Source organism: Dromaius novaehollandiae, chromosome 1, assembly GCF_036370855.1.
Source record: "Dromaius novaehollandiae isolate bDroNov1 chromosome 1, bDroNov1.hap1, whole genome shotgun sequence".
NCBI lineage: Eukaryota > Metazoa > Chordata > Aves > Casuariiformes > Dromaiidae > Dromaius > Dromaius novaehollandiae.
This window is the reverse complement of record NC_088098.1, coordinates 181500775-181528215: the sequence shown is the minus strand read 5'-3', so window position 1 is coordinate 181528215 and position 27441 is coordinate 181500775. Positions and strand designations below refer to the sequence as shown.

The 27441-nt window shown below is 35.6% G+C and overlaps 1 protein-coding gene across 6 annotated transcripts in view; it reads left to right on the top strand.

The window, feature by feature from the left end:
- The window catches only part of TDRD3 (tudor domain containing 3), a 114403-nt gene that overhangs the window by 61672 nt on the left and 25290 nt on the right, over nt 1-27441 (top strand). For all 6 annotated transcript variants that reach the window (XM_064504779.1, XM_026111445.2, XM_064504784.1 and 3 more), the window contains 7 exons: nt 6048-6119; nt 6718-6867; nt 7594-7734; nt 11661-11817; nt 12189-12314; nt 24635-25473; nt 27117-27242. In XM_064504779.1, the coding sequence (XP_064360849.1) occupies nt 6048-6119; nt 6718-6867; nt 7594-7734; nt 11661-11817; nt 12189-12314; nt 24635-25473; nt 27117-27242 (1611 nt within the window). The remainder of the gene's footprint in view (nt 1-6047; nt 6120-6717; nt 6868-7593; nt 7735-11660; nt 11818-12188; nt 12315-24634; nt 25474-27116; nt 27243-27441) is intronic.

Genomic DNA, 27441 nt, shown 5'->3' with positions numbered 1-27441 from the left:
ATGGTCTTTTCTCTCTAAAGTTCTTTTTTTATTGTTGCTGATGCTAAGTTTGGCGTAATCCTTTGTTATCATAGATGGCCTTTTGAGCAGCTGAGCCAGAATGGATTTGAACACTGGAGTTGCAGGAACAGCTGGAATGAACAGGGTGCTTTGCATGCTTTTTGTGCTTTTATAGTTGGAACTACAGTTTTTAAAAGCATTCCTGTATTGGGTGAGTGTTTCAAATGACACTGCCTGTTTTATAAAAAGAAGGTTCTGGGACCAGTAGCAGAAACTTCCCATTTTATCATTTATATTCATATTTATCATTATATTTATATTGAGCATAAAGTCTTGTGAGTGTTCCATCTCATTAGAAAACCTTAAATTTTAAGGTTGATGGAAAGGGAAAAAAAACTTGTAGAACCAAGAAGTTCTTAAGAATGCTGATTGGTAAGAGAAGGGTCAATAAAATCAGTTAGGTTTATGAATGGTATTTTAAACACTCGCTTTTCATTTTTATTTAGCCTAATTTTCAAAAATAAAGGCTGTTCCATACAGAATTAATTTCTTTTTGAGGTTGATGTCAGGATATAACTACAGAACATGTTCTGATTACAATAAAGAAGACTACTGAATAACCATCAGCAAGTTGCTGATTCTGACAACTTTCAATATTTTTTGTTAGCCAGTTATGCTGATGTGTTTAATAAGATATGCAACTTTGTAGCATAGCTCACAGTAATAAAATTATACTAATGTAGTTGTCTACAAATTCCCAGCAAGAATGTGGCCAAGTCAACAAAGTGGTCAAGTCCCTGGGGGTGACAAGAAATCAGTTTGGATGGGTGAACCATGACCACTGGGAATCTTAGTTCCAGTTCTATATCCAGATTGGCAACTCCAGAGATAGGGCCCAAATAAATCTATAGAAGCTGGATGCTATTTAGCTAGCAGTTTATCCATGAACTTGATGTGTCCTGTTCAGAAAACTTTATAGAAAAGAATGGTAGATCATAAGCGAGATTGTCAACTTTCAAAACTATTTGAGCAAGGACATTTCTACTCCTTTCTAATCTTGCTAGTCAGGATTAAATCAAGTAGTGAACTGTGTGTTCATAAAAAGACTTGTATTTGTGTGACTATTTCAAATTACACTTTTTAAACCGATCTTTTTTCTCACCACTGCTGTGTCTGAGGAGCATTAATTGGGCTTTCTGTGTTGAAGATAAGAATAAGTTTCTTTTACATTTGCTAAAAAAGTTACTTATTTGAAATCAAATAATGTTACAAGGTTGTTTGTGCAGTCTTAAATGATTGCCCTTGTGCCTATCTGTACAGCTTCTAGTTGCATAGTTGCAGTGATATTTAGAAGTGCTTTATACAATTTTGTTCCATTCAGTATGAAGCTTGAAATTGCTCTGGGGAGGAATCAAGTTTTGGCAATGAAAGACTCGCATTACGTTTGTAGTGCATGTGGGATGAATGTAATATTCTCACATTACAAAAATAGTTTATGGGGAATCAATGCAGTATTCTTTGTAGCATTTAGTTTCATCATAGGGGAATTCTTGTCTAGAAATTTCTTTCAATTTTTTAAGTGTCATATATTGAACAGTAAATGAAAAATGCGAATGTTACTGTGTGATCTTTTCCTCTTGATTATTTGGAAATGTAAGATACAATGTGTCATGGGCCTACACTTCTAAATAATGGTCACTTCATAGCGCTGCCAATGTTCTGGTGGTAACTGGTGTTTCAGGCGGTGAGGATCGCTATCTGTGAGGTATTGCTGACCCCCTTTATATGAGCAAAGGGCTTTGTGTTGCTATTAGTCAAAATAGGAGATGATCTGCAAGTAATGCCCCAATCAAATTTTGCTTAAATGATTAGTGAAACAGTGCGGTAGGCCTCTTTTTCTTTTTTAGTGAAACTGTGTGGTAGGCCTCTTTTTTTTTTTTTAAACATAGAATCCATAAAATTGTGGGTAATCTAAAGGGAAAATCTCTGGTATGCTTAATGATTTTTCTGTTTTGGTCAATGTGAGGCTAATTAGTTTCCCTACCTGATGGGAGAAGGAAGTGGTTTTATATACACTTCAAAATTCATATTAGAAAGAAGCAAGCGGGGAGAGAGTAGTGTTTAATATCTGTGTCCCAGGAGAAGGGACTTCATTGTGTTTACTTCGTGGTGTTCACCTGTTAGGCAGAATCCTTTCATCCTGGATAACAGTTTTATGCAATCAATTGCTATGGTTCAGAATCCTACCTAGTGTTAGTAAATGTGCAGTTTTGGTAAATTTCTAAGTGCTTTTTTGTTTTCTACCAACTTACTTGTTTCAACAATAATTTGGAACAGTCTTTCTTGTATGTTTTTGCTGTAGTCCTGGTTTAGAGGGAAAAAAAAGTATGAACTTAAATTTAAGCGTGTTCTTTCTGATCATAGGATACAAGGATTTAACTGGGATTGATTGCTCAAGTTCTCAGGTTATCATATAAATATTTTTATTATAGTTGAATTCAGTGCTGTAGTTCATTCCAAATTTGCATATGTTTCTCTGGATCCAAACCAGAAAAAGAAAAAAGTATGGTGTTTATGGGACTGGATCACACAATTCTTCATTTTCTCTGTAGATTTAGGGTGTTCAAACGTTCTGGAGGGACTGGGTGGTAGTTTTCGTTGCTTCTGTTTTAGTGTGGGCTTAGTACCATGGCTGCAGGGATTTGATGCCTTCTGCAGTGAGTATAACGCTCATGGTGCCTAATGTTAGATGATGTCCCTAATGTAAGATGTCAATTGGAGTTAGTCACCCTAAACTCCTTTTATAATCAATGGAGATAAGTAGATTTTAAGCCATGATATATCTGAGAGATGACATAATCCCTTAAAGTCCCTATTTGCCTCCATTGGCTCTAAAAGAAGAGTCTAAGGTCACTAACTCAGATATTTACATAGTAGGTGCTGTATAAAGTCAGATGAAACGACTCCTACCCTAAATGCCAGACTGTACGCTCAGGCCTGCAAGGAAGAGCTTAGCTGTAGAGGCACTTTGATTTTTGCCCTTCTTCCACAGTGCCTTTCCTGACAGAGCCGCGGTAGGTCGGAAGGCAGAACCCTCCCTGGCCACGTCTTGCCCCTGAAATGACTCCTGGACTGTGCTGCCTTAGCCAGTAGATATGGGAAGGTATGAGCACACTCCAGTGATCAGCTCTTGGGTTGGCCTGTAGTTCTAAAAAGCCACTTGGAGTGAACTGATTGATACTAGAGCAAAATTTCCTGGATTCTGCACTTCTAAGTGCTTTGTTTTGAATAATTTATTGAATATTTTTTATCAATGTTTTTGCTCCGGGCCCAGAGATTTTTCTATTTTAACCCTGAAAGGAACTAATAAACATAAGTGATTCAGTAAATGTTCTTTGGCACTTTAATAAAAAAGTGGTGATTTGGGTTTTGTTTAGTCAAATTAATACCTTACATACTTTAAGAAATTCACTGATAGTGCATCAGCTTAAAGTATAGTCACATGTTTATCCTACAGTTTTCACATAGGGGAACTTATATCTGTTTTACATCAGCATTAGAAATATATAGATAAATATTATATAGAAACTTAAGTAATGAAAACGTTCACTGCCAGCAACCAGTAACAAATGATGTATGTAATTATGCATGACATCTCCAATGAAGAAACATCCATAACAAAATAAACCTCAGGCAATAAAGAATGGAGAAGATGATAAAACAGATGCATTGTAGGAAATATATTTTAGCATTTCAACAGCCTTAAGGACCTTTCCTCCCTTTTTTCCAGTTCTGAAATCAAATATTTCTGTGTATTATGGAATAATTAACAGGTATCAAAGCATGGATTCCAGTGAACTTCATTATTTTGCAGCTTGTTGCTGTTGTCAGAATCTGTAAAGAAACAGGAACAGTGCATCAAGTATAAATGGATATTTTTGTGAAATATTTTACAAATCCATCCTTTCTCCATTGCTGATGACTAGTAACTTACATTATTTGAAAATACGTAGTTTTCAGGCTTAGCTTCCTGAGGACCTGGTTCTGGCTAAGGATTTAAAGCATTTCTATTCTATAAACAGTAGTCTTTTCAGTAACTGTTTATAGATGAGTTCATTAATTTGATCCCTTTTTTAAAGTTTCTAAAACTGTTTGCCTTCATGACCTCCTGTGGCAACAAGTGCCAGAAATTCACTGTGTCCTGTGTAAAGAAACAAATCTGCTGCTAGTTTAGATGAGTGCCTCCTTGTTCTAGTGTTGCAGAATTTGGTGAATAATGAAGTAGCCTGCATTTGCTCTATTGCCTTCATGGTTCTGCAAGTTTTGATCATATTTTTCCTTTCCGTGCGCTTAACAGCCTTCTCCTTGCTCAAGTGCAGTGCCCCAGGTTTTTAAGTCTCCTAATAGTGCAGTTGTTCCATCTGCTTTATTTTTCCCTGTATGACTTACCCTCCATTTATCTTCAGTGAAGCTTTTCTACTATCTTTTTTGCTGGCTTACTCTTGTGAGGAGATCTTCAATCTTTGCACAGTGTTTGACTCCCCCAAAAGAGCCTAGTATCATCTGCAGACTTAGCAGTGTCCCTGTTTACTGCCATGTCCAAGTTACTGAAGATGTTGAACCCAGCCGTCCCCAGCACTGCTCTCTTGAGAGACCCTACTCTTCTCTGTCTGGAAGTGTTCAGCGCCATCCATTACTTCCTATCCATTGACTAGTTTTCAGTCCATAAAAGAACCTCTCTTCCAATCCCGTGACAACTTTTATTTTCTTTAATAATCTTTGTGGAATTCTGCCAAAGACTAGTTGAAAATCTTTAAAACAAGCAAAACTCCAGCATCATATAACTCTGTTCTGTTAGTGAGATAGGACTTTCCTCTACAGAAGCTGGGTTGGCTCTTTTCCAATGGACTGTATTTCTCTGCGTGCCTGTTGGTCTTATGCTTTGTTATAAAAGCTATCATCTTAACAGGGTTGAAAGTCAGACATCCTATCTGTAATCCCCAGAGGCTTGTGGAGTCCTTTCTGTGCATTGAGTTAATAATAATTTAGTTGTAATAATTGAGCTGCAATTATGGAAAGGCCTGCATGTGTAACTGTACAAATGTGAAATAAGACAATAAAGTCCAAATAGGAGCCATAATTTATACTGAAAAATAAACTTTTACTGAAGCATTTGGTAAATAATTTACATTGACCTAATTGTATGACTCTAGATTTTTATTGACTGTAATAAGAATTTGAACAGCTAAACACAGGCGTCTTTACCAGGAGACAAATATCAGAACTAAGTCATGCTTAAAGAACAGTACTGAAATTCTTAGTGAAAGAGTTGATTTCCAAATATTTCAGTTTTTTGAATTAAAAAAAAAATATAAATAATCACAAATTAAGGAATCTGAAGTATAGGATGCCATTCGGTGTTCCCTTGCTGAACTTTGCAATATAACTTTTACATTGGGTAGACTATTTTAATTATTTTTGAGAATTAAAAAGGTAGGCTGTTGTACTTATTTTTCAGTTTCTGAACACTATTGCTGGTAAGTGGTCCTGTAATAAAAATAATCATTTCCAGCAAGTATTCCCTACTCAATTAGGTTATTTTATCTTTTTGTCCTTTGAAAGTCAGATCAGATAATCAATGCTTCAGAGCCTTGTCTATATTGATTTGATTTTGTATTCTATTTCATTTATGTATGGGTTGCTGTTCTGGTTGAGTATAAACAGTGTTTAATTGTTGCTTCAGAAACTGAAGAGTTAATAATAAGAGCTACATTTTGCAGATTCCTTTAAAGTGTGGGTTGCTACTGACTGACAAATGTTTCCTGTGTTACAATAGCTGACACTTTACAGTTCTTAACTAATTGACACTAAAGGACCATACATTTTAACTTCCACTTGAGCCAAATACTTGATTAAAAGGGTATCATACTTTTTTTGGTGCTTAAAATGTTTATTTTGCAAGTTTCATCTACATTCTGAAATGGAGACTGTTACCAGATAATCTGTTTTTTATTTGCAATTTATTAATCAACAATTTTCTTTTACAGAGTTTAGCAAAACACAGTAGAAGTAACATTGGAACAGAAGGTGGTCCTCCTCCTTTTGTGCCTTTTGGGCAGGTACGGTGAACTTCTGTTTGTTGTTGAAGTATAAAGTCACAACATTTTGTAAAATAGCCTGGATCATGGTATCTAGGGGCTCTAGTTCCATTTGCTACCAAAGCACCTTCAGTCATGGTGACCTAGATCCAAAAGATTTGTTCTTTGAATAACCACAGCATCCAGGGAAATCACTGCTATTAGTCTTAAAATAAATAAATTAAAAAAAAAATGCAGTGGTCGGGTCACTTTATTGAATTAATTCGTATTTAACACTTTTCACTCAAGTTTGTGCTTCAATTTTGTCTGATGTGGAGGGGCCTTTGATTCTTCCTGCCGTATCTTGTAGGCACCAACATCTTCCCCCCTTAGATGACAAAGATGTTTACAAAAATAGTGTTAGCCACATCATGAACTAAGCTGAAAATGTAAATTCTTTGGTCTCTCTTGTGGAGCAGAGATGTTTGCCGTCAACAAAGATAGCTAAATGTCCTCTGTATAAGTTTTTGTGATCACATTATTTTTCTAAAGTTGTGCTACTCTAATGGAATAATGCTTTATTTTTTTGCAAACGAGAGTAGACAGAAGAGTTGATTAAAACTTTCTTTTGTACTACCAGAAATGTGTGTCTCATGTACAAGTGGATAGCAGAGAGCTTGATCGCAGGAAGACTCTGCAAGTGACAAATACTGCAAAGCCGGTTGCTGACAATGATGAATTTGAAAAGCAGAGAACAGCTGCCATCGCAGAAGTAGCAAAGAGCAAGGAGGTTAGAATGCATGTGCTGCAGCATTTTACTTACTGTGTTTGGTCTTTTATTGTTATTTTAAGTAATTAAGTATTTCTCTCTTAAAACAAAAGTACATTCTTATGTTTGCCTCCTTACATATCTCCTTAAAAAGATAAATCAAAAACAGTGGATCCTTTTTGAATTGATGAGTGCATTCTTATTCAAATGCAGCTAATGGGATGAACATACAGCTGTATCACAAAATATTTTATTGTAGATAGGATTTTGATAGCTCTATTAAAATGTGTGGATTTTGCAGTTAAACTAATGAGATTAAAGTAATAAATACAGATTATTAATTTCAGTCTGCTTTTTCAGTTCTCAGAAACCCATGATTCCCGGAGTTCTGTCTTATAGACAGAAGCTAGCTATAGAATAGCTATGAAATTTTGTTCTAATGCATCAGTTGTTTATGCCCTCCCTCAGTTTTCCATTTTAGCTTGCTGTTATAATTTGTTAAGTAACTCATAAAAACTGAAATTATGTACCTTTTTTACAGCGCAATCTGGGCATGGGGGAAAAATAAGGTCCTACCAAATAAATTAATCTTTTTTGTGTAAATTAGCACTTTATTTGTTGATACAAAGCACAATCATAAAAAATACAGCTGCATCAAGTTTACTGCACTTTGTGTAGTAGCTAAACATTAAGGCTTATTTTCTGAAGTGTTGTTTACTGAAATGTTATTTTTGTGCTTATCTAAAGACCAAGACGTTCGGAGGAGGTGGTGGTAATAGCAGAAGTAATCTCAGTGTGAGTGCTGGAGGGAATCGAAACAGGGAACTGTTCCAGAAAGAGAAGACTGCAAAACCTGAGGGGAAAAATGAAGGTGTCTACCGAGAACTGGTAAGGTTGAAGACTTAAATGTAACTTTAAACGTGTACTATTAAAAAAACCAACAATAACAAAGCCCTGAAGAATGAGACTTTCTTTTCAACTTATTTTAAAGTCTTTTTTAGAATGCTTAGGGTGTTTTTTTTTTTTAACCTTACTGAGATAGCTGAGGTTCAGCATGATTTTGTAAAACTTTAATGTCTTCTTACCCAGTAAAAATTAAAACAGTGTCCTCACAAAGGAAAGTAGTAGTGTATGTGGTATAGTTCACTACAATATAGTTTTATTTTCTCGTTTAAGTGAGTATTGCATGTTAACATTGATTAATTTGTTTTAGGCAGGAAAACTTCTGTTTCTCAATTTCAGCATGTCAAGTAACATTTTGATGTAGCTTTTCTTCCATGTAAATTTAATATTCATTTACAAAAATCTGTTTTAAACCATTCATTTGACACTGAGAAAACTACATGCTGCTTCTGATATTTAAACTTGCAAAGTAGAAATACTTCTGCTGTAGCATTGGAGTGTCATGCTGACATTGTCACAAATAATGTTTTGTTTTCAATAAGGTGGAAGTTACCATTGGAGAATCTGAAGTATGCTTCTTAATCTAAAACATCATATTTCAGTCTATTTCCTAACTATATTTAGTAAGAAGTGTTCTTTGGGATCACCTCACTGAACTAAATGGATATAAGATGAGTAGTCCTTGAAACTTCTGTTTTGCTTGCTTCAGCAATGTAGAAGTTCATGGTGGAGGTTGTATTTGTAATCAAGGAAAACTCAGGAGAGAGATTTCCAAGTATGCAGTAACAATTAATGATTCTGATTTGAGTAATGAAAGGAGGCTGAAAGAGGTGTCATGACAATGTGGTAACTCAGTATACCAGTATCAGACTATTGATTATAAATATCAATTACTTACTGTTTAATATTTTCCAGCTTATTTACTTTTACCAAAAATTTAACAAGCACAAGAAAATACATTTAGGAACAGTAACTGCCAGTTTGAATTTTGTTCATATTGTAAGTACCATCTTCTTTCAATAAGATGGCTGCTTCCAGCACTGTGCTTAGAAATGCCAAATACAGAATTGTAGAAAAAAGGGCTAAAAGGGTGTCAGGAGGTCATTTAATCATTCCTATGCCCAGTGTAAGACCAGCGATACATATTATTCTTGAGAACTGTGTGTCTGCCTAAGTAGACTTAAAAAAAAGTTCCACATAATTTAAAACAATGGCTAAAACATACGTTTAAAGTATTCTGTGCTTTTTTCCTATGAATTGCAAGAAAATTTTATCACACTGCAGTGTAAAATAACAATATTTCCAACTTAATGAAACTTTATGAAGTCATTTAACACTTCTAGTTGCTTTTTACAAAAAGCAAATATGAACCCAGTAAGTCTAGAAACACCTTTTCAGTTTTATGTAATCATTTTAGATCTTAAGAGAACAGATAATAAATTTGTTTTATCTCTTGGAATTGTGATATCAAGTTGGTTTGATTGTTGATTTGTATGTGTGTGTATATTTAAAGAGCAGAGGTTTTTTAAACCATTTACTGTGTTACCTTCTGGGAAACCTGAAGCACTATATCTTCATGAACAAAATAAGAATCAAAGAAATAGTTTCTCCTGTTCATTTATAGGTAGACAGTAGATTACTTAGCTCAGTCATCCTGCTCCCTATAGTCCTTCTAGTGTATGTCCTACAAGTCTAATTTTCCTTTTTTTTCCTGGTTTTATATCTGAGAACTGGCAAGATATGTGCTGTATAAATAAAGTTGAGGGAAAGATTTTGACATCCACAGAGGCTTCAGATATTACCTTCTTTTTCGAACAGTCTTTATATCTGGGAGATTGCCCTTCTCTTGGGTCTCAGTGTGGCCTCCCCAAGATTATATCTCCACAGCTCAGAGCAAAGGTACTGTATGTATGAATCTGCATTTTCTGCCAGTCCTTGATGAACATAGCTGTCATGTGCATCTACAGACAGAGAAATTGGCAAATTTCCACCACTGAAAGGAGGTGGTGCAGCAGTAGTGTAAGCTAGAATTTCTCTTCTCGTTCAAGACAGCTACTATACCTGCAAGAAGGAGAAGAGTAAAACAGATTTGCTGAGGAAGTAGCAGCTGGCACATCAGCACCCCCTTTATTGAACCCTCTTTGCCATGCAGCAGAATCTAGGAGAACGGCCAGCATGAGGATCTGTCATATTTTGTGACTTAAAACCAAAAACGCTCCAAAAATGGGAGATTTATCTAATTGAAAGTAAACCTAAGTGGGATGACCATTCCCTGTAGACGTTTACATGATCGTTCTGCCCGACTGGATCTTGGAAACTTTAGTAGTTGCCATTCCCTGTATTTATTCAGTCTGTGGACATTTGATCCAAGAATATTGTTGATGAGTTTGGAAATGAAGAAGGGTGCACAGAACAGTTGGGGTTAACTCAACCAAGCGTGTAGAAGTTTTATCCAAACCCTTCAAAGTTTTATCTTGCACCTCCCAATGATTTTGGATAGCCGAGTATGGTTTTGAAAGTTATTTGGAATCTTATATCTGGCTTACTAAAATGTCTGTATTGAGATAGCAATCATGGGCTCCGATTTAGGTTCTCTGCTCCAAAGGAGACCTGCGTAAATCTGTTGGTCCAGAGCACACAGTCTATCTTGAACTAAGAATGAACACATCAAATATCAGGAGAAAATGAGGAATGGAGTAATTTCATCATAAAACTGTGGCAACAGGGGGAGGTGGGGATAAATGTTATCTGTTTGACAGTTCTTCATAGTTCTAATATACATTTTTGTTACTAAAATAATTTAAATTCTTTTAAGCAGTGGAAGAATGTGTCTTAAAGAGTGAGTTTCTTGAGTTTTATGACCACTGTACTGTTATTTTGTCACATGTTGGCTACATGTTGCATTGATCATAGGACTCCAGGTAAGAATGTACTTGGTTACAACTGTTGCAGTGGATGGCTAACTGGCTTCAGTTTGGTTGGGTGTGGGATGAGGAAGGACAGAGGGCCTGCCAGAGGTCTCTGGAAAGCGGAAAGCAGAAATCTCTCCCCCCTCTCCCCCCTCTCCCCCCTCTCCCCCCTCTCCCCCCTCTCCCCCCTCTCCCCCCTCTCCCCCCTCTCCCCCCTCTCCCCCCTCTCCCCCCTCTCCCCCCTCTCCCCCCTCTCCCCCCTCTCCCCCCTCTCCCCCCTCTCCCCCCTCTCCCCCCTCTCCCCCCTCTCCCCCCTCTCCCCCCTCTCCCCCCTCATTTCATGTTCAGTGCATGTAGGTCTGTCTGCAGTAGAAGAGATAGCAGCTGAGTCTTTTAAGCACAGTGCAGATGTAAGGCTATTTTCTATAATTCATGCTCTGCGATTCCTACGTTACGTTTCTGTCACTATGTTTTGTACAACTTGCAATAAGAAAGCCTGTATTTCTGAAGAATAAAGTTGTTTGTATTTCTTGGTTTTCTTCTACAGAATAGTGATTACATGTTTTCCATATTTTAAGAAATACGTAACTGGGTTTTGTATTGTTTGTAAGAGCTGTGAAAAGGTTCAAACAGGAACAAAAGGCTTGTTTTTATACCAGCGCTACTTTGAAAGATCCTTTTGCTTTTCATCTGAGAGAGAGTGTATTACTGTCTGTCAGACATTGTGCAGTGGCAGAAGAGGTAGACTAGGGGAATTTCTGTTTGAAACCACCTAATATTAAAACTGAAAATCAATGAATTAAAAATGATAAAATCTCTGCTAGCCAATTTTTTAGACCTAAGAGAGCTTATTTGTAAAGATTGTATTAAAGGCTGAAATTTTTATCATCAATGAAATATGAATTAGTGTTTTAATTAAGTATTAATGTACAGTTACAAATCTGGTGGTTTTATATCTCTGTTGTAACTTATGATGCGTTCTGTGTGTATCTTTTGTTTCAGGTTGATGAAAAGGCTCTAAAACACATAACAGAGATGGGTTTCAGCAAAGAAGCAGCAAGACAGGCCCTTATGGATAACAGTAACAGTCTAGAGGCGGCATTAAATTTTCTTCTGAATGGCAGTAAACAGAAACCCATTCAGGGACCACCACCTAGAGGTATAATTTGCAAAGAAGTGCTTTAGAACAAAACATTCATGAGCAAAGGAATATGTGTATGGTAGATTGCTAATGTAGTTACGTAAGAGCATATCTACACATTTCTTTTCCCACAAGTTATAACACATTGCAAACCTGCGAGCAAATACTTGGAAAAGATCTCTGTGTATTATATTTTCATCAAAATTTTTGAATATTAAGTCACAGAGTTGAATATCCTTAACAGGAAAATATCTAGATTTATTTTGATTAAATTTTTAAGGTAGGAAATACAAACATTTTATATATTAAGAATACTAAAAAGAAATGTGAACACTTGCTTGTTTTCCTTCATCTCTCATTCCCAAATAACTTCCGTGTGATGTTTGCAGGTAAAGGAAAGGGCCGAGGACGAATAAGACCTGAGGATGAAGAAGAGCTAGGAAATGCCAGACCATCTGCACCAAGCACATTGTTTGATTTCTTAGAATCCAAAATGGGTACTCTAACCATAGAGGGTAAGTTATTGAAATTAATATATCTGGAACCAATATTGGACAGTGTTGGTGGAATTCTTTGTCCTAACTTGGTCATATAAAAATGGCTGTTAGAAGTTCCATCACAGTCAGCTGTAAGAAATGAGGAGGACTAATGAGCTATTCATCTCTTCTGAGGAAAGGTCAAATAAATTGCACTGTGATGGTTTGTATTTCTCACTTGACTATGGAAGAGCTTAGGGTGATTGTTTCAAGTTTAGATGTCTAAAACTCAGTCATTTTGAAATTAGGGGAGATAAATCTTTGCTCCTTAATCTAACTACTTAAAGGCACTTGCAGTCTTTGTTGGCTTTAATGGGCTTTCTTGTTGTTAAGAAGTAACTAAAAAAAAAACCCCCAAAAAACCCAAACAACAATCCTCCTTCCTCAGCTTATAAATATTACATTCTGCCTGGTGCTCAATTAAGAATTTAGTAGAAAGCTGAATTGTTTTTCATTCCTTCAGTCTGACAAAGAAATTATTTTTTTACCTGTAAAATATTAAATGACCTTCTCATGTTTTGTCTGTTTAATAGAGACTGAGGAAATGCAAGATCTTAGAAAGAGGGAAGCCTAATAATTTCAAAGATTTAATGTGAAAGATTTTTTTCTTTAATGTCCTTTCAGTCCTTCCTGCAGCAGCCATATAAGGATGTAGTCTATAGATCAGGATGTCTGTTTAGGTTTAAACTGTTCATTAATTTGGAAGCAGTAACAGATGCATTAGGAGAGGGGGAAAAAAAGTGAAACTCCATGCAACCTGAGGTCTCTAGAGACAGCTAGAATATTGCAGTAAAACTCTCAATAAGCTGAGCAATAAGTTGAGATCCTTTTTTGTTTTGGGTATGGCCTTGAAGGTGTTTCAGTGGCTATGAAATGAAAATATCTTCTTACTTTAACTTAATTCCATCACAAAACCTCACATTATGGTATTTTTCTCCCTAAGAAACAACACGCTTTCATAAAAGGGTGAAAATTAGCATCATACTAATAATTTATATGAACTGTTTGATATTTTGCAGTTCTCTAAGAAGTTAATGCATCCAAGGAATCTCTGCATTTATATACAAGGATTTCAATTTAAGTTCCAAATTATTCTTTTTGACTATAGATAATGATTCTTGACTCTTGTTTTGTGTATTCTCATTGGATTTGGAATTAAAATTTAAAAAAACTAATGTGGAAAGAGGAAAACATGCTTGTTGGAATGAGGGCAAGAGCTGAACAAGAGGTGGTGTTTATCAAAAATTTAGAAAGAAAGTACCTGATGGTGAAAATGGGGTTTAATTTCATTTTTTGTATTATAGGATGACAAATTGATTTTTTAGAATACTGTGTTTTAAAGATTTTTTAAAAAAATGTTAAAATTTTTTTTCTTCCTTGCACATGATAAAATGAGCAAGATGTAGTGCTAATCCATTGATAAAGTATCTAAAGTATCTCACTAGTGTTTTGTGTGTTTTGGTTTTTTTTGAAGTAGTCATAAGCTAAACATAATATTTCTGTGGACTAAAAATCTGGGGAGATAAATCTTTGCTTGTTAATCTAATTACTTAAAGGCACTTGCAATCTTTGTTGGCTTTAATGGGCTTTCTTGTTAAGAAGTAAACACATCTTCCCATCTCAGTAGGAGTTAGTGTATCAAGTTCCTGTTCAGGATTTTTCCTTTAGGTTATTGAAAATCTGAGGGAAAGAAAAGGTGTATCCATATTTGAAAAATATAGTGCGACTTCAAAGTAACAATATGTCATTTATCATCTTTGAATTTGATTAATTTTAAGCACAACAAGATGAAAACCAGGTGTTCTGTTACTGGTAAATTCAAATTCATGTGCATTTATGGATTTGTACAGAGCATAAAGCTATACAGATATTTAGTACTTGGCTCATTTGTCTTTCTTTAGCGACTGACTTAATATGACTTTCCATAGTCTTCCTATACTGCCTTTTCATTTTTGTTAATTTGGAGCTATGTTAGGTGCAGTTTACTGTGTAGGAAGCCAGTCTGTGTGCAAGAAATTTTCTGTCAGTTACTGAAAATAAGGGCATGCAATCAACAGCATCTGACTGGTTAAAGACTGCTAAAAATGTGAGGAAATTGGCAGAGTCACTTTTGTCCCTCAAGGATGGAATATGATAGAATTAGGATGGACTGTTGTCAAGATGAAAGAATACATGTTGAATATTTGAGGAAATTTATCCTTCAGGACTGATCCAACCAACTTATTGTTGGCTGCTATTGAGACTTTTGTGTGTGAATATGTGGTTTCTTACACTACAGATTTGGACATGCCTTGTTTAATAGAATTTGATGTTTTATCTTTTTAGAAAGGACACATTGTCACTTTTCACCAGTAACTCCAGTATTATCCTGCAAGGTGTGACTTTTGAAAATATATGGTATGATATATGGGAATTTGCAGAGGTTGTAATGAAGGACGAGTAACTGTAGAATAAGGAATACATGGAAGGTAATTTGGGCTGAAACAAGGGCTCTTACTGGATACTCTATTTAGATTGTACAGAGATTAACTGTGGGAAGAAAACAGTGAATTTATGAAGCACTAATTTATGCAACCGAAATGCAAACTTTTAAAAGTTTATAGGTTGTATAACATATGCATATATGCATATATAGTGTCTAAGTTGAACTTGGCAGCAGATTTTCTGAGCTTTGGGAAAAACAATGTGAAGTGTTTAACAAGTAGCACTTTCATGCTAGCTATTAAAGGAATGCAGGAAATTGCAGATGAGGAAAAGGGAGATAATACCTATGATAAAAGCTATGTTGAACAGTTAAATAGCAATGCCAAAATGTACTTGGTAGTAGTTAAACTCGTTGGTGCAGTCCCCCAAAAGTCCCCCTTTTGATGGTGTACTAGAAAGAGACCACTGCTGAGTTAGTAAGGAAAAAGCTTAATTACTATTTATTTATTTAGTAAGTCAAACAAGATGGATTCTCAAAAACTATTTTGGTAGAAATGTGACCCATATTAAATAGTGGTCAGTTCTCTTTACCTGCTCTTAATCTGGCACTAGGAATGTAGTAGAAACATGTTAAAAGAATCAAGACATCTGAAGCAATGAAGCTTTTCCTAGGCCTTTGTAGTTTTTCAAATGCAAAACATATTTGAAAGACAAAAACAAAGCTTAGATGAAAAGGATGTTTATATAGTCTTTTTAAGTAAAGAATGTTGCTCCTCAGTGTGTTGATCTGGAGCTGTCCTTAATCACTGTGGCCAAGACTGTATGGTTACAATTTATAAGTAAAAGATTTTTATAATTTACAGATAGAAGTAATTTTTCTCTAAGGTGTATATGCAGTTCTAATTAATGTTAATGAGGTTGCATGTGCACTGAAGGAGAGAATAGGCCCATATGTGAGTTGGCTTTCCCATTTAGCTTGGATGCAAATTGCTGAAATGTTGCTCAGCTTGATTTTTGCTGCAAAAAAGTACAAACAGCTGTAATGTCAGCCGGTGCCTGCACCTGAAATACAGTAAATCATCATGATCACTCTGGTTAGTGGAGAGAGATCTCTTTTTGAATGTGTTATTTCTGTTTGTGGCTTATTTATATTATAAAACGTGCCCTTTCTTGCTATCGCAGTGCATTTATGCTTATTTGTCTAGGTGTGTATTTGTGCTTGAGAGGTTCATTATTAAATTAGAAATAAAAAGACGAAGTTGCGTAGACTGCATCAGTGCACCAAAAAAAGTTTTCTGTGAGAAATATTAGGATTATCTGCTTCCCATTAAATGCATGGTGTATTTTTTTTATGAATTATTTTTGTGAAATCATTCAGACCCCTGAAGCTGTGTGTTTACAGTTGCTACCTCCTTATGCAGTGTAGCATTTTGTATTAATACACTCGAGTATTTCTTGCAGCCTGCAGCAACTAAAAGTCAGCATGTTCAGGTGGGAAGAAATAGAGCAGTCTAATTGCGTTTCCGAAGCTGTGCAGGGAATGCCTTCCTCTAAGAAAGAGGAAGCAACAGCAAAGAAAAAGGACATTTTCTGTTTTAGAAAACCTAGAACAACGGTTGGGCCCAGGAGCCAGCGGAGCAGCTGGCAAAGCCAGGTGTCTTGCTACTGCTGGCAGAATTAGATGCACTCAGAGCCCTTTTAGAGTTCACCAAACACTTTAATGATGTGCTTGGGTCTATTAACAGAAATACATTTGCTTAGAAAATGTGATAGCTTACAGTCCTTTGGCTTGTGAATACTATATGATCGCTGAGTCTTGTTGCAACTGTCTCTCTTTAGATAAATAGTGTTTTATATTCTATTTCTGTCTAGATTTTACTAAAACAGTTTATAAAAAGTGGGAAAAAAATTAATAGAGCTCCTTTCTTACGTATGTTTAGAATTTATGTAGCCACAATTTTATAGCTGTTTTTTGTTAAATAAAAATTCAGATAGTTGTAGATAGAATATTTATATCATGAGTCTTTGCTGCTCGTTTCAGAAATTTTAACACATCTTTAAAAAATACCAAATATCTTTCAAATACACATGTTCGGCATTAGCTGATACAATTTTGTAAAAGTGTGTTCAAGTAATGAACATAATCTCTGCTTTTGTATAAATTTTCCCTTTTAACTAAAATTAAAAAATTGTCATAAATGTCGTAAGAAAAAGATATTTCTACGAAAACTTTGTAAAAGCTACATAGTTTTTGAGTTGCCAGAAATCTTAATGCATGTCCTAACATTACAATATGTAATCTGATGTGCTTTCCTGAATTGTATTTTTAGGGGGGGAAGCTTGATGGCATTCATGCTAGAAAATATTCTGATGATGATTATTTTGGGGAGTTGGACCTGAAGACCTCCAGAGGTCCCTTCCAACCAGCTATTCCATCTTTCCATTATTATTTGGCGAAAAAATGTCTTTTTAAATGTTTGTCTCCTCCCCCCTTTTGTCTGAAGAGATAATAGTAAAAGTCCCTGTATTTTCTGGCATTTGGAAGCCAATGGGCCTTGCTTTCCGGTTGCTTGGTTTCATTTTGTTAGTTTTTGTTTCCCTTACTGACTGTGTCTAGTCTGCATGCCTGTGTTTTTATGGCAGATTTTTTTGGTTTGTTATCATTCAGAGTCTACTTCAAGTGGATTTTTCTAGAAATGCACAGTCATATGATGAATTGCAGGCTTTTCTCTGCCTCTGAAAGTGCTTTCTTTCTTTGCCAAGTCTGAGAAAACCTGTACAGTCTGATGAATTTAAACACTTCTTAGAAAATCACTTGTTGACAATGTTCTTTCTGCCATTTTATGTCCCTGCGGTCATTGAAACCAGTCTTATTTAAGTTCTTTAATATTAGGTGTCTTGATTTTGAAGTTCCATCCAAACTGAGATGGCACAAGCATTGACGGTGTTTGCAGTGCGATGATGTTTGCCAAAAACAGGATGTGTCTTACTGGCACCTTTTTCACTCCATTTGATCTTGTCAGTTGTTACCAGCATAGAAATGTAGCTCTTCCTCACTGTTAGAAGAATAGTGGTCCAAGATGAAAGACATATCAGAGCAACCATTAGGAACAACTCAAATATGTAATGTTACATCTCCAAGTAGAAGATCTCGTCATTGATCTTCTGCAAAGTAAGTGCCCATGCTGGCAGGTTTTCTGTCTTTATATGTGGCATCGTACATCCTCCACTGAATATAAAAGATTGCTCTACAGTATTTTATCTTGCGCTGTCCCATATGACCTCTAAAATCCCAACGTGTTTTTTAATATATTTAGGAATGGCCTTTGTGCAGTGACAGTTGTTGTGAATTGCGGGCACTCCTACCATTGCACTAAAGCATATGATCAGGAGTATATGATTATCTGGAGTGGCCACATCTATCATTATCATTAATGTTAGTCTTCTATATTCTTAAGACAGCTTTTAATTTCTTCTAAATAACTGAGTGTCTATGTAGAAGCCAAAAAAAAGGTAGTATTTTTGAACTGGGATAGATATTTTTTAATTCTGTGCTGCACCACATTTTCTTCGAAAATGGTTTATGTGATCTAGGGAGAAAGCGTTTGGAAAGAAAAATTGTTTTTTCTCAAACACACAAAGAGGATTGATTTGCTTTTCTCTGATCATCTCTCCTTGCTTTTCTTATCTACTGGTTCTTATTCCATCTGAAACCGAGGTACTGTTGATTGTTGAGAATTTATAAATTTACTTTTGAATTTGCAATTACAAGGCTAGGTGGTTCAGTTTATGAGCAGGAACTGCAAAGCAGTTCTTTAATTTGTTATCTTTGATTTGCTCTCTTTTTCCTATTTAGACTAAGCAGAAGAATATTTGTGAATTAAAATAGATCGATACTGTGTTCAAGAGATTTTTTTTTTGCTTTTTAGAGATGAGAAAGCACAATAAGATTTTCTTTTAATAAACACAAATTAGTTATAAGGTGTATAATCTTTTGTTCTGTAAGTGATACCCTGTGTTTTTTTTACCACATCCTCTCACTTTTCATAGTCAATGAAATATTGTTTTGCTTTTCAGTAATTACTGCTGTCAAAACTATTTAATACCTGACTCTCATATAATCAACTAATTCTTTAATAGGTAAAACATAGTATATAGTAAACATTCTTTCTTTAAAAGAAAATGCATAGAATTTTGAAAAAAAAGCACAGTTGTATCCTACAGAATGTTTTTGCTGTAAATGGTTTGTTACTTTTGAAGGTATTTTTATGTTGAAAGTAAGTAGTTTGAGCTTTGACTTGGAAAGAGAAACCTACTGACTGAGCTATACACAAAAATACTAGACAAAACTGCTGTAACTAGCCTCATTTGCTTGCTTCCTTTGAAGGTTACTGAACAAAAAGATTTTTCCATTAATCTTTTTTTTTTTCCTCCTTACTTTTCTGTTGTTATGGGGAGCAATTCATCTGTTTTTGCCTGCTAGAATAAGGAAACGCAGACACAGAGATTTTTAGGGAAATCAAAACAGTGCTGGGAGACTCTGACTGAAGAATTAAGGAAGAACCAGACATGGACAAAAACACTAAGAACCTGACCATGTTTCTGATGTTGCATCTCCCTTTAGTTCTTAGGGACTGAGAGCAGGTTGGTGTTTCCATCCACTTAGAATACAAACCAATGAAAATTTTTGGTAGACACCTACCTCTTTGAAAAACCCAAGCAAAGATCAAAATTATCTTTGAGAGTTATAGCGATGTGCTCATGATGATTATTCTGGTGATTAGAACATTGATGCAAGCTATAGTAGGCCAAATATTTTCAGTTGTTCAGAATTTCCTCTTCCATCCTCCAAGAGACAGGCTGTGCATGGGGTTGACGCTTCATGCTCCTTCTGTTAAAATAAAGCTCCTGCAGAACAGATGGAAAAATTAATGGGACCACAGAAAAAAGCAAGCAAGAGGGAGCATGTCTTTGTAATCTGTTGATGAGGAGCATGTCTTTGTAATCTGTTGATGAGGACACTTTGCGAGGAGGGAGCAAGTCACAGGCTGTAGTCTCTGCTTCCTGTTCTGACAGTCGGGCTTTGACTGATACACAAATTTAGACACCCAATTTTGATTTACACATGGTGAATTAATTGTATTATGAGGTTAATAGCTTCAGCAATTACTAAAGATCACCATTTAAGAAATGGAATCTTTCATTTCTGATCTGAATTTTCTGTATTCAGCTCCTAGCTGCTGCATATCATTATACCTTTCTTGCTAGATGGAGAACCCGATCAGAAGTCCCTTTTCTAGTAGGTTTTTAAAAATAATAATAATAATAACTGAGTTGTCTTTTATTCATCAGCTATATTAGTTGTATGGATTGAGCTTTCTTAGCCTCTCATTAAAAGATTTTTCCAGATTGCCTTTTCTCGGTTTATCAGTTTTCTTCTTTGAGTATGTATTCCATAGCTAAATACAATACTCCTGTAATGGTTTGAATGATATTTCGCAACATCACCATGCTGCTTCTGTTTTGCAATCAAAATAGGAGGAGAGTTGGGAGCAAAAAGTTAAAAATGTTGAGGGGTAGGATGCTGGCAAAATGGGTTTTGGTCAGGTCCATTGTGGACTCTCATTTCATCTCACCCCACATCTGAGCATCCCAGCTAATTTAGCTGCAATTATCCTCATGTCCGTGGTTGCCAGTGTTGTCCACAGGAGGTATGTGCCAGCAGAGACCTGGACCATGTAGGAGGCTTGCAAACGATTGCCTCTAGCAGAGATTTTCTTACTGTGTCATACTGTTCTTAACACCTCACCAAATGGTCCCTCAGAGGACATCTCCGCTAATGGAGAGTGAGCACTTAGCACAGGCATGGCAGAGCACTTAGAGAACCAGCCCTAGGAGTTCTCCAAAGGGACAGGGCACTTCCATTCTTTCAATTTATCTTCTGCTTAAATTTTTATGCTTGAGATAAACCATGATGCTTTTTTTTTTTAGATATGCTAACTTGTATTTTTACAATAGAAGACAGTCTGGGGCTAGAACATCTTACCTAATCTCAACAATCTCTTTTTCTTCCTTTAGTCCATTATATTTTATGTATTTCCCCAAATGAATTAAAGGTTTGAAATGCATTAATACAGTAAGATATAATTTAAAAAAACCCTGTTTGTTTCATTTCTTGGTAACACAATTTCTGTGAGTATTCGGGGGGGGGGGGGGGGGGAAACATGAGTTCCAACTTTTCTCTGAGTTAAAGGGTTTTTTTTTTAAATTTGGAGTTCACTGTTTAGTAGCCATGTTTTCACTGAACGTGTTGCAGTTGAGTAAGAGAGATCTAAATTGCAAAATAAAGTAATATCCATTATGAAGCTTTACTTCTAAAAATTGAAATTCAGGCGATGTTAATTGTGACGATCAAGGAAAGCAAAGTCATTCTTGTTGTAATAATATATATTGTCATTAGCAGCATAGGTTAGGAGATTTGGTATTCTGTCAGTAACTTCAGATAGAGAAAATAAAAATATATTAAATTTCATATTTTTAATAAAAAGTTTGCTCTATTTCCTGTCCTTTTAAAAAATTTTCCAATCATTTAATCCCATAAATTTTAATTTGTAGTCAGTGCAACTGTACTATCATTTTTTCACCACTTTTTCTCTTTGTATGATTTTTACTTTAGTAATGTAGACAGCTTCCACTTTTTTTTTTTTAAACTGGAGCACATAACTAAGATTCCAGTCCCTCAGTGTTCCTTTTGTATTTTAGAAAATATGATATTGATAGTATTTATGTAATTTGACAAACACTATCTCTTTAGTAAACTGGAGTTTTACTCTGAGACATGAGGCTTATGCAAATGTGCTATTACTTTCCCTCTAATTTTTGAACCTTCTGGCGAATTTGAGATGAAACTCGCTGTAGGGGTAGATGTTTCAAAGAAATGCTTTCATCAAGTTGCTTAAAAATAGAAACCACGTTGGAAAGAGAAGCCCAAGTAAGTGCCACTGGTGTGGGAAAGGCTACTACTGCCTGTATGAGCTTAACCACATAATTAAACATGAGGGAATCCACAGGAAAGAGCTACAGGAAACTGTACTTCATAAATACCTTTATTCATGGAGCAGTGTTTATTTTTATTTATTTATTTATTTTTTATTATCGCATTGGCTGGGATCAGTTCCTGCTGGTTTCTTCTATGCAAGAGAATGTGATTGTTTGTGGACACACAAAAGCTTAAATGACTAAAAAATAACTGAGTGACGGTTTTTAAATGAGAAGCTCCAGTAGCTGTCTTAAAACTACCCAGCAGAAGACAAAAGCCCTGTCATTAGTTTTGAAATGGAATTTTTCCAGATTATTTTCCAAAACGTCTAGTTATAATGATAATGGCTGGGCTGATGTGTCTTGCTGTTTGACAGAATAGCATGTCATATTTTTCACCAAATTAATAATAGTTTCTACTGAGTGGAGATCAAACTACTACTTTTCTGGGAACTTTAGCTAATGGTTCATTGGAGGTGGGCAAGAAGTAGAAACGAGAAACAGTGCTGTTGCAAATTGCTGCTGCTGCTACCAGAAGAGGGAATCTGTGATTAACCTCTCTGATCTCTTACCTTTTTCTATTAAAGAATGCTTAGATGTGTTTCAGTTATTTAGTGGTCAGATCAGACAGCACAAGTTAATTAAGGAAGTGTTTTTATCAATCTATAGACCTTTTTGTTGACTGAGTGACAAATTAACATTTGCTGTTATTTAGCAGTTTCCTTTTGGAAAAGGATGGTGCTTGAACGTTAAAAAACATTTTTAATGTGTCCTGCTAATTCAAGGCTGTTGTGTGGAATGATATAGTCCACAAAGAAGCCAGTATGTTTTTACCACAGTAGTTGAATGTCCTTAGAAGACATAAGATGCGTAAAGCATGGTAAACTGAAGGTTAGAATATGAGACTGTCTCAAGTGTTTTTATATGCGCCCTTTGCATGTCACGGTAAACAGGTCTAAAAAAAAAAAAAAAAGATGCTATTCACTGTTTTGAAGTCATCTAATCTCTTCCCATTCTGTTAACATTTAGTACTATTTGAATCTTCCTGTACCGTTTAAAAAAAAAAAAATCTGTAACTAAAAATTCAGATACACTTAAATAAGGTTGTTGCTTTTATATCATGATCACATTATATTGGGGAGAAATAATTCGTTTGAACATCCTGTTGTCCAACTATTTATTTGCAACCAGTATATTAGAAATCTGTTGTTGTTTTTAAATTGTTTTAAATAAATTTGTAACAGTTGGCTTTTTCTATTAACACCCTGCAAAAATTTCTTTTGCTTGAAATGAAGTTATATAAATTTTTTCAGTAAGTACTTAATTCTGGATGCATCTATTTGTGTCAGCATTTAAACATTTAAACATGATGCTGTTTTTTTTCTTAGCTGTTGCACTCTTTGTAATCCGTGTGCTTCTTTGAAGAACAGTAGATTATAATTGTAAATGAAACTTGTTTTTTTTTAAATGCTATCTTACAAGTAATTCTTGTTAAGTAGATGAATAGCATTTGAATTCTGAATTATTTTCTTCTAGATTTTAAAGACTTTTTTTTTCTATAGACAGGAATACTGTCTCATATAAGAATGCTTGTAGCTTTTTACTGGAAACAAAGTCAAAAAGGTGGAAGAAAGGGCAGAAAGATAAGCTTTCTGCATCTGTAGGACAGCTGCAGGTTACAGCTCAGCCATGTTCAGGGACAGTCAGGACTGCTGTCTCTGTATGCTCATCTCTCTGGTAGATGACCTTCAGGCCCATGGTCTCTCCAGTATCCAGCTTCCAGATCTCTTCCAGATCTCTCTCTATCCCACTTGCCAGCTTCTCCAGCCTGATTTCGCCAGCAGATTCAAAACGTGTGTGTGTTCACGCACACACAGGCGCACACAGACAGAATAGAGAACTCAATCACTCAAAAAATAGTTTGAAGTTAGTAAATAAGAAGATGGAACAGATCAGGTGCAGGAGCTTGTCAGACAAGAATGCTGATGAGGAGCCTGTTTACCTGAGACTGTCCTGTTTTATCTCATTCCTTCTCCATTTTCTCATGCCTGCTCCTTCTGTATTCACCTTGATTTTTCCCTTCCCCTTTCTTTGGCTTTTTCCCTAAATATCCCATAATAAGTTTTGCCCTGTCTCAGAATCCCCCTCTAATGTCCCATAGTAAGTTTGCTCTTTCCCATGGATCGACGGTAACCTTGTTTTTCTTCTCATCAGTTGACGTTCTGGTCTAGTTCTCCTGAAGGTTAGGCTTGAGTGGTTCCTGTTATGGCCCATTGATCAGGGTCTTAACAGTTCTGTGTGTTGTCCCCATTAGCTTCAGTTTGTCAGTTTGTGTTCATTTTATCCCTTCTATATCTTGTCTTTGTCTGTTACGCTGAATAGCTGCTGTTAACAAGCTATTTTTACAGCAAGTTTCAATTTGGATAATAAATCTCCCTTTTTTTCCCCTCATTTTCCTCTCTCCTCACTTCTCCACGTTGGAATTCTATTTCTTTCTGTTAAATAACTGTTGTTCAAGCAAGTTACTGATGTGCATGGGGAGAAATGAGTAACCTCCTGCAAATTTATGTCCAGTATTCCTCATGCTGGTAGGTTATTTGGTTCTAAGTACTGCAGACGGGTATATGCCTTCCAATAACTAGGAATTACAATCTACAGTTCAAATGTCTTTTCTACTAATTCTTGGTTTACATTCCATTTCTATACCACAAAGATAAATGCCACTTACTTTTCTAATTAATAGTATTGCTTTCTTAATTAGTGTCTGCAACAGTATTTCTGAAATGTTTTTATGTGGAAATATTTTAATAATTGAAATAATGTCTTTTTCTTTGCAGAACCAAAATTGCAGTTTCAGCCACCACATCAAGTACAACACAAAGTTCTGAATACAGAGCAGAATGGCATCAAAGAGAACCATTCGAGACATATTTCTCGCAATGACATGAGACAACCAAGAAATGAGAAACCCCCTCGCTTTCAAAGAGATATTCAGTATTCAAGGCAGGCTTTGGAAGGTGGTGGGTTACAAAGAAATAGAGGTCCTGAAAGGCACATCTCTTCAGAACAGTGGACAGATGAAAAAAATAAAAATGACAGACATTATCCTAGAAATGACAGGCCAAAGGATTTGGGTTATTCCACAGCCACTCACCAGAGTGATGTTTCTTTTAAAAAAAGGGATTACAATACGCATAACAGAATAGGAAAAGGGGCGTCGTTCACAGAACTCAAGGAGAACTCTGCTGCTCAAGATATCACAGACAACAATAACCAGAAACGTGGGAAAAGGGAAAACCAAATACACAGTTCTGAAAGTTTTTGTGATAGGAAGCCACGAACAATAAGTAGTGAAACCTTTACATTAAAAAGTGAGCAACATTTTGGTGTGAATAATGATTATCAGAATCCTGCTAAAACTGATAATTTTAATGCTATACCAAATGGAGATACTGAGCACCATCAGAAGGGAAGACGAGTAGGACCTATCAAATCATCAGGACCCACTACGATTCCATCTTTTGATGAAAAAATGTTGTATTATAACACTGGACCCAAAAGGAGATCTGGGCCCATCAAACCAGAGAAAATACTAGAACCATCGATTCATGTGGATTCTGGAAAAAGCTGGAGACCAGGGGATGAGTGTTTTGCTCTTTATTGGGAAGACAACAAGGTATGCCTTAGCCAAATAACAAGTACCTCAGATTGTACCTCTAGTGTTTTCTTCTGTACTTGTGGGAAACCTAGCACAAAGGGTTTTGTTTATAGGTGTATAATTTGCGTCTTGGCTAGCATCTTGTTCTGTTTATAAGATATAGGGCTTGAATTCATTGCATGAAACTAGGTGCTTAAATTAAGTCACCTTGGAGGTGATTGTGTTTGTCTGATTTAGGTTGAGTTTGGGATGACTAAGCTCCTAACTTTCATTTAAGTGCTTAAAAAGTGGAGGAATGCGTATGGGTCTAGGTTCCCGTAATATTTTTGAAGGAACAAAAGCCAGGATGCTGTACTCTCCAGAACAGTCTATATGGTAAATGTGTGATGCTTTTTTCCTAGAGTCAACATGCAGCCATTATTAGTGTAAGGGAAGGTCAGGGTCTGTGGGGATGGGGCTAACTTAAAAAGAGCCTCTTTTATGTCCAGTATCATAGAAAGGAAACAGCAAAAAGCTTGCTTTCTATTATCACTAGATCATTAGCTGAAGAATTTATGGAATAAATGAATTATGCTGCATGATAGTTTTATTTGATTTTTTTTTTCCCCTAAAAAAGTACAGGTAAGACTAAAACAGGTAGTAAAACATGCAAAAATTTTGGTATTGAGGACAGGCACATGCAGTGGGTTGACTCTTTCAAATATGAACATACGTTTTGGGTGGATTCATTAACGTGAAATATAATGGTGTATTATGAAATTGTCTCCTGTTTTGAGAAGTGTGTTTGCATCATCATGACATACTAGCTGTTCAGATTGTGGAAAATATGAAATCTGCAAAATTAGGCTGGGATTACCTCATTTTAACTTATCTGCAAAATCGTAACACAGTTCATTGTGTTAGAGTGGTTTTTTGAGGACTGTTTGTTTTGACTAGTCATAAATGTATTACTGTAGGAAGATGTCATAGCCCAGATTATGCTGCTGCTCAAATCTAGGGCAGTTTTGGAAACATGAGGATAAAATACAGTACTGAGTTTAACCACTGTAGGAGACAGTGATGTCTGTGTTCAGTAAGACAAAAAGTGATTGGATAGGTTCAAGTTGACTTTTCAACATTTATCCAAACACTGAAAAACAAAGTTGGGATTGATAAAGGAAGACTTTTTGATGGGCCAATTTTTTATATTTTATTTTAGTTCATTTTTAGTATGACAGTGTTAAAAATAGGTATATATTAACATGCATAGTATATATGTGTATATGTATAAGCGAGTGCCCATTAGGCATGTATCTAAAAAAAAAAAAAAAAAGTCACTTCTCTATATACAGCAGCATTTGTATTAGTCATGAATTTGTTTTGCTTTGCAGACAAATGAAAAAAAAAAAGGCTTTTAAATGTTCTAATTCCATAAGCTAGATATATTCTTAATAATTATTCTAAATTCATTGTTAAACCGTAATTTGTATTGTGCTACTGTGTCCTTGCAGTTATGGGCCATGTTTAAAACTGTTGTGAAGGTTTAACATACAAATATCTGGTACAAATCTTACTCAAAATGTAATACTGACAATGAGTAAAAATATATGTAAAAATTATAGTTAAATTGTCTGTGGTATTTCAGGTAGTATTTTGTGACCTTTGAAAATTTCTCTTTTAAGTTCTACCGGGCAGAAATTGAAGCTCTCCATTCTTCTGGGACAACTGCAGTTGTTAAGTTCTGTGACTACGGAAATTATGAAGAGGTGCTTCTCAGCAACATCAGGCCCGTTCATGCAGACACATGGGTATGTGATAAATTGTATACAAAGATATAAACTACGTATTCTGTACAAAATATGTAATCCTTCAGAAACAAGTGCTATTCATGCAGAGTGCTAATTTAAAAAGTGTGGAAAAATACTTAAAAAGCAAAATACACAAACAAAACCTTCCTGACTTTTAGCTATCTATATGAAATTTCTTACTGATGATGAAAGTGTAATA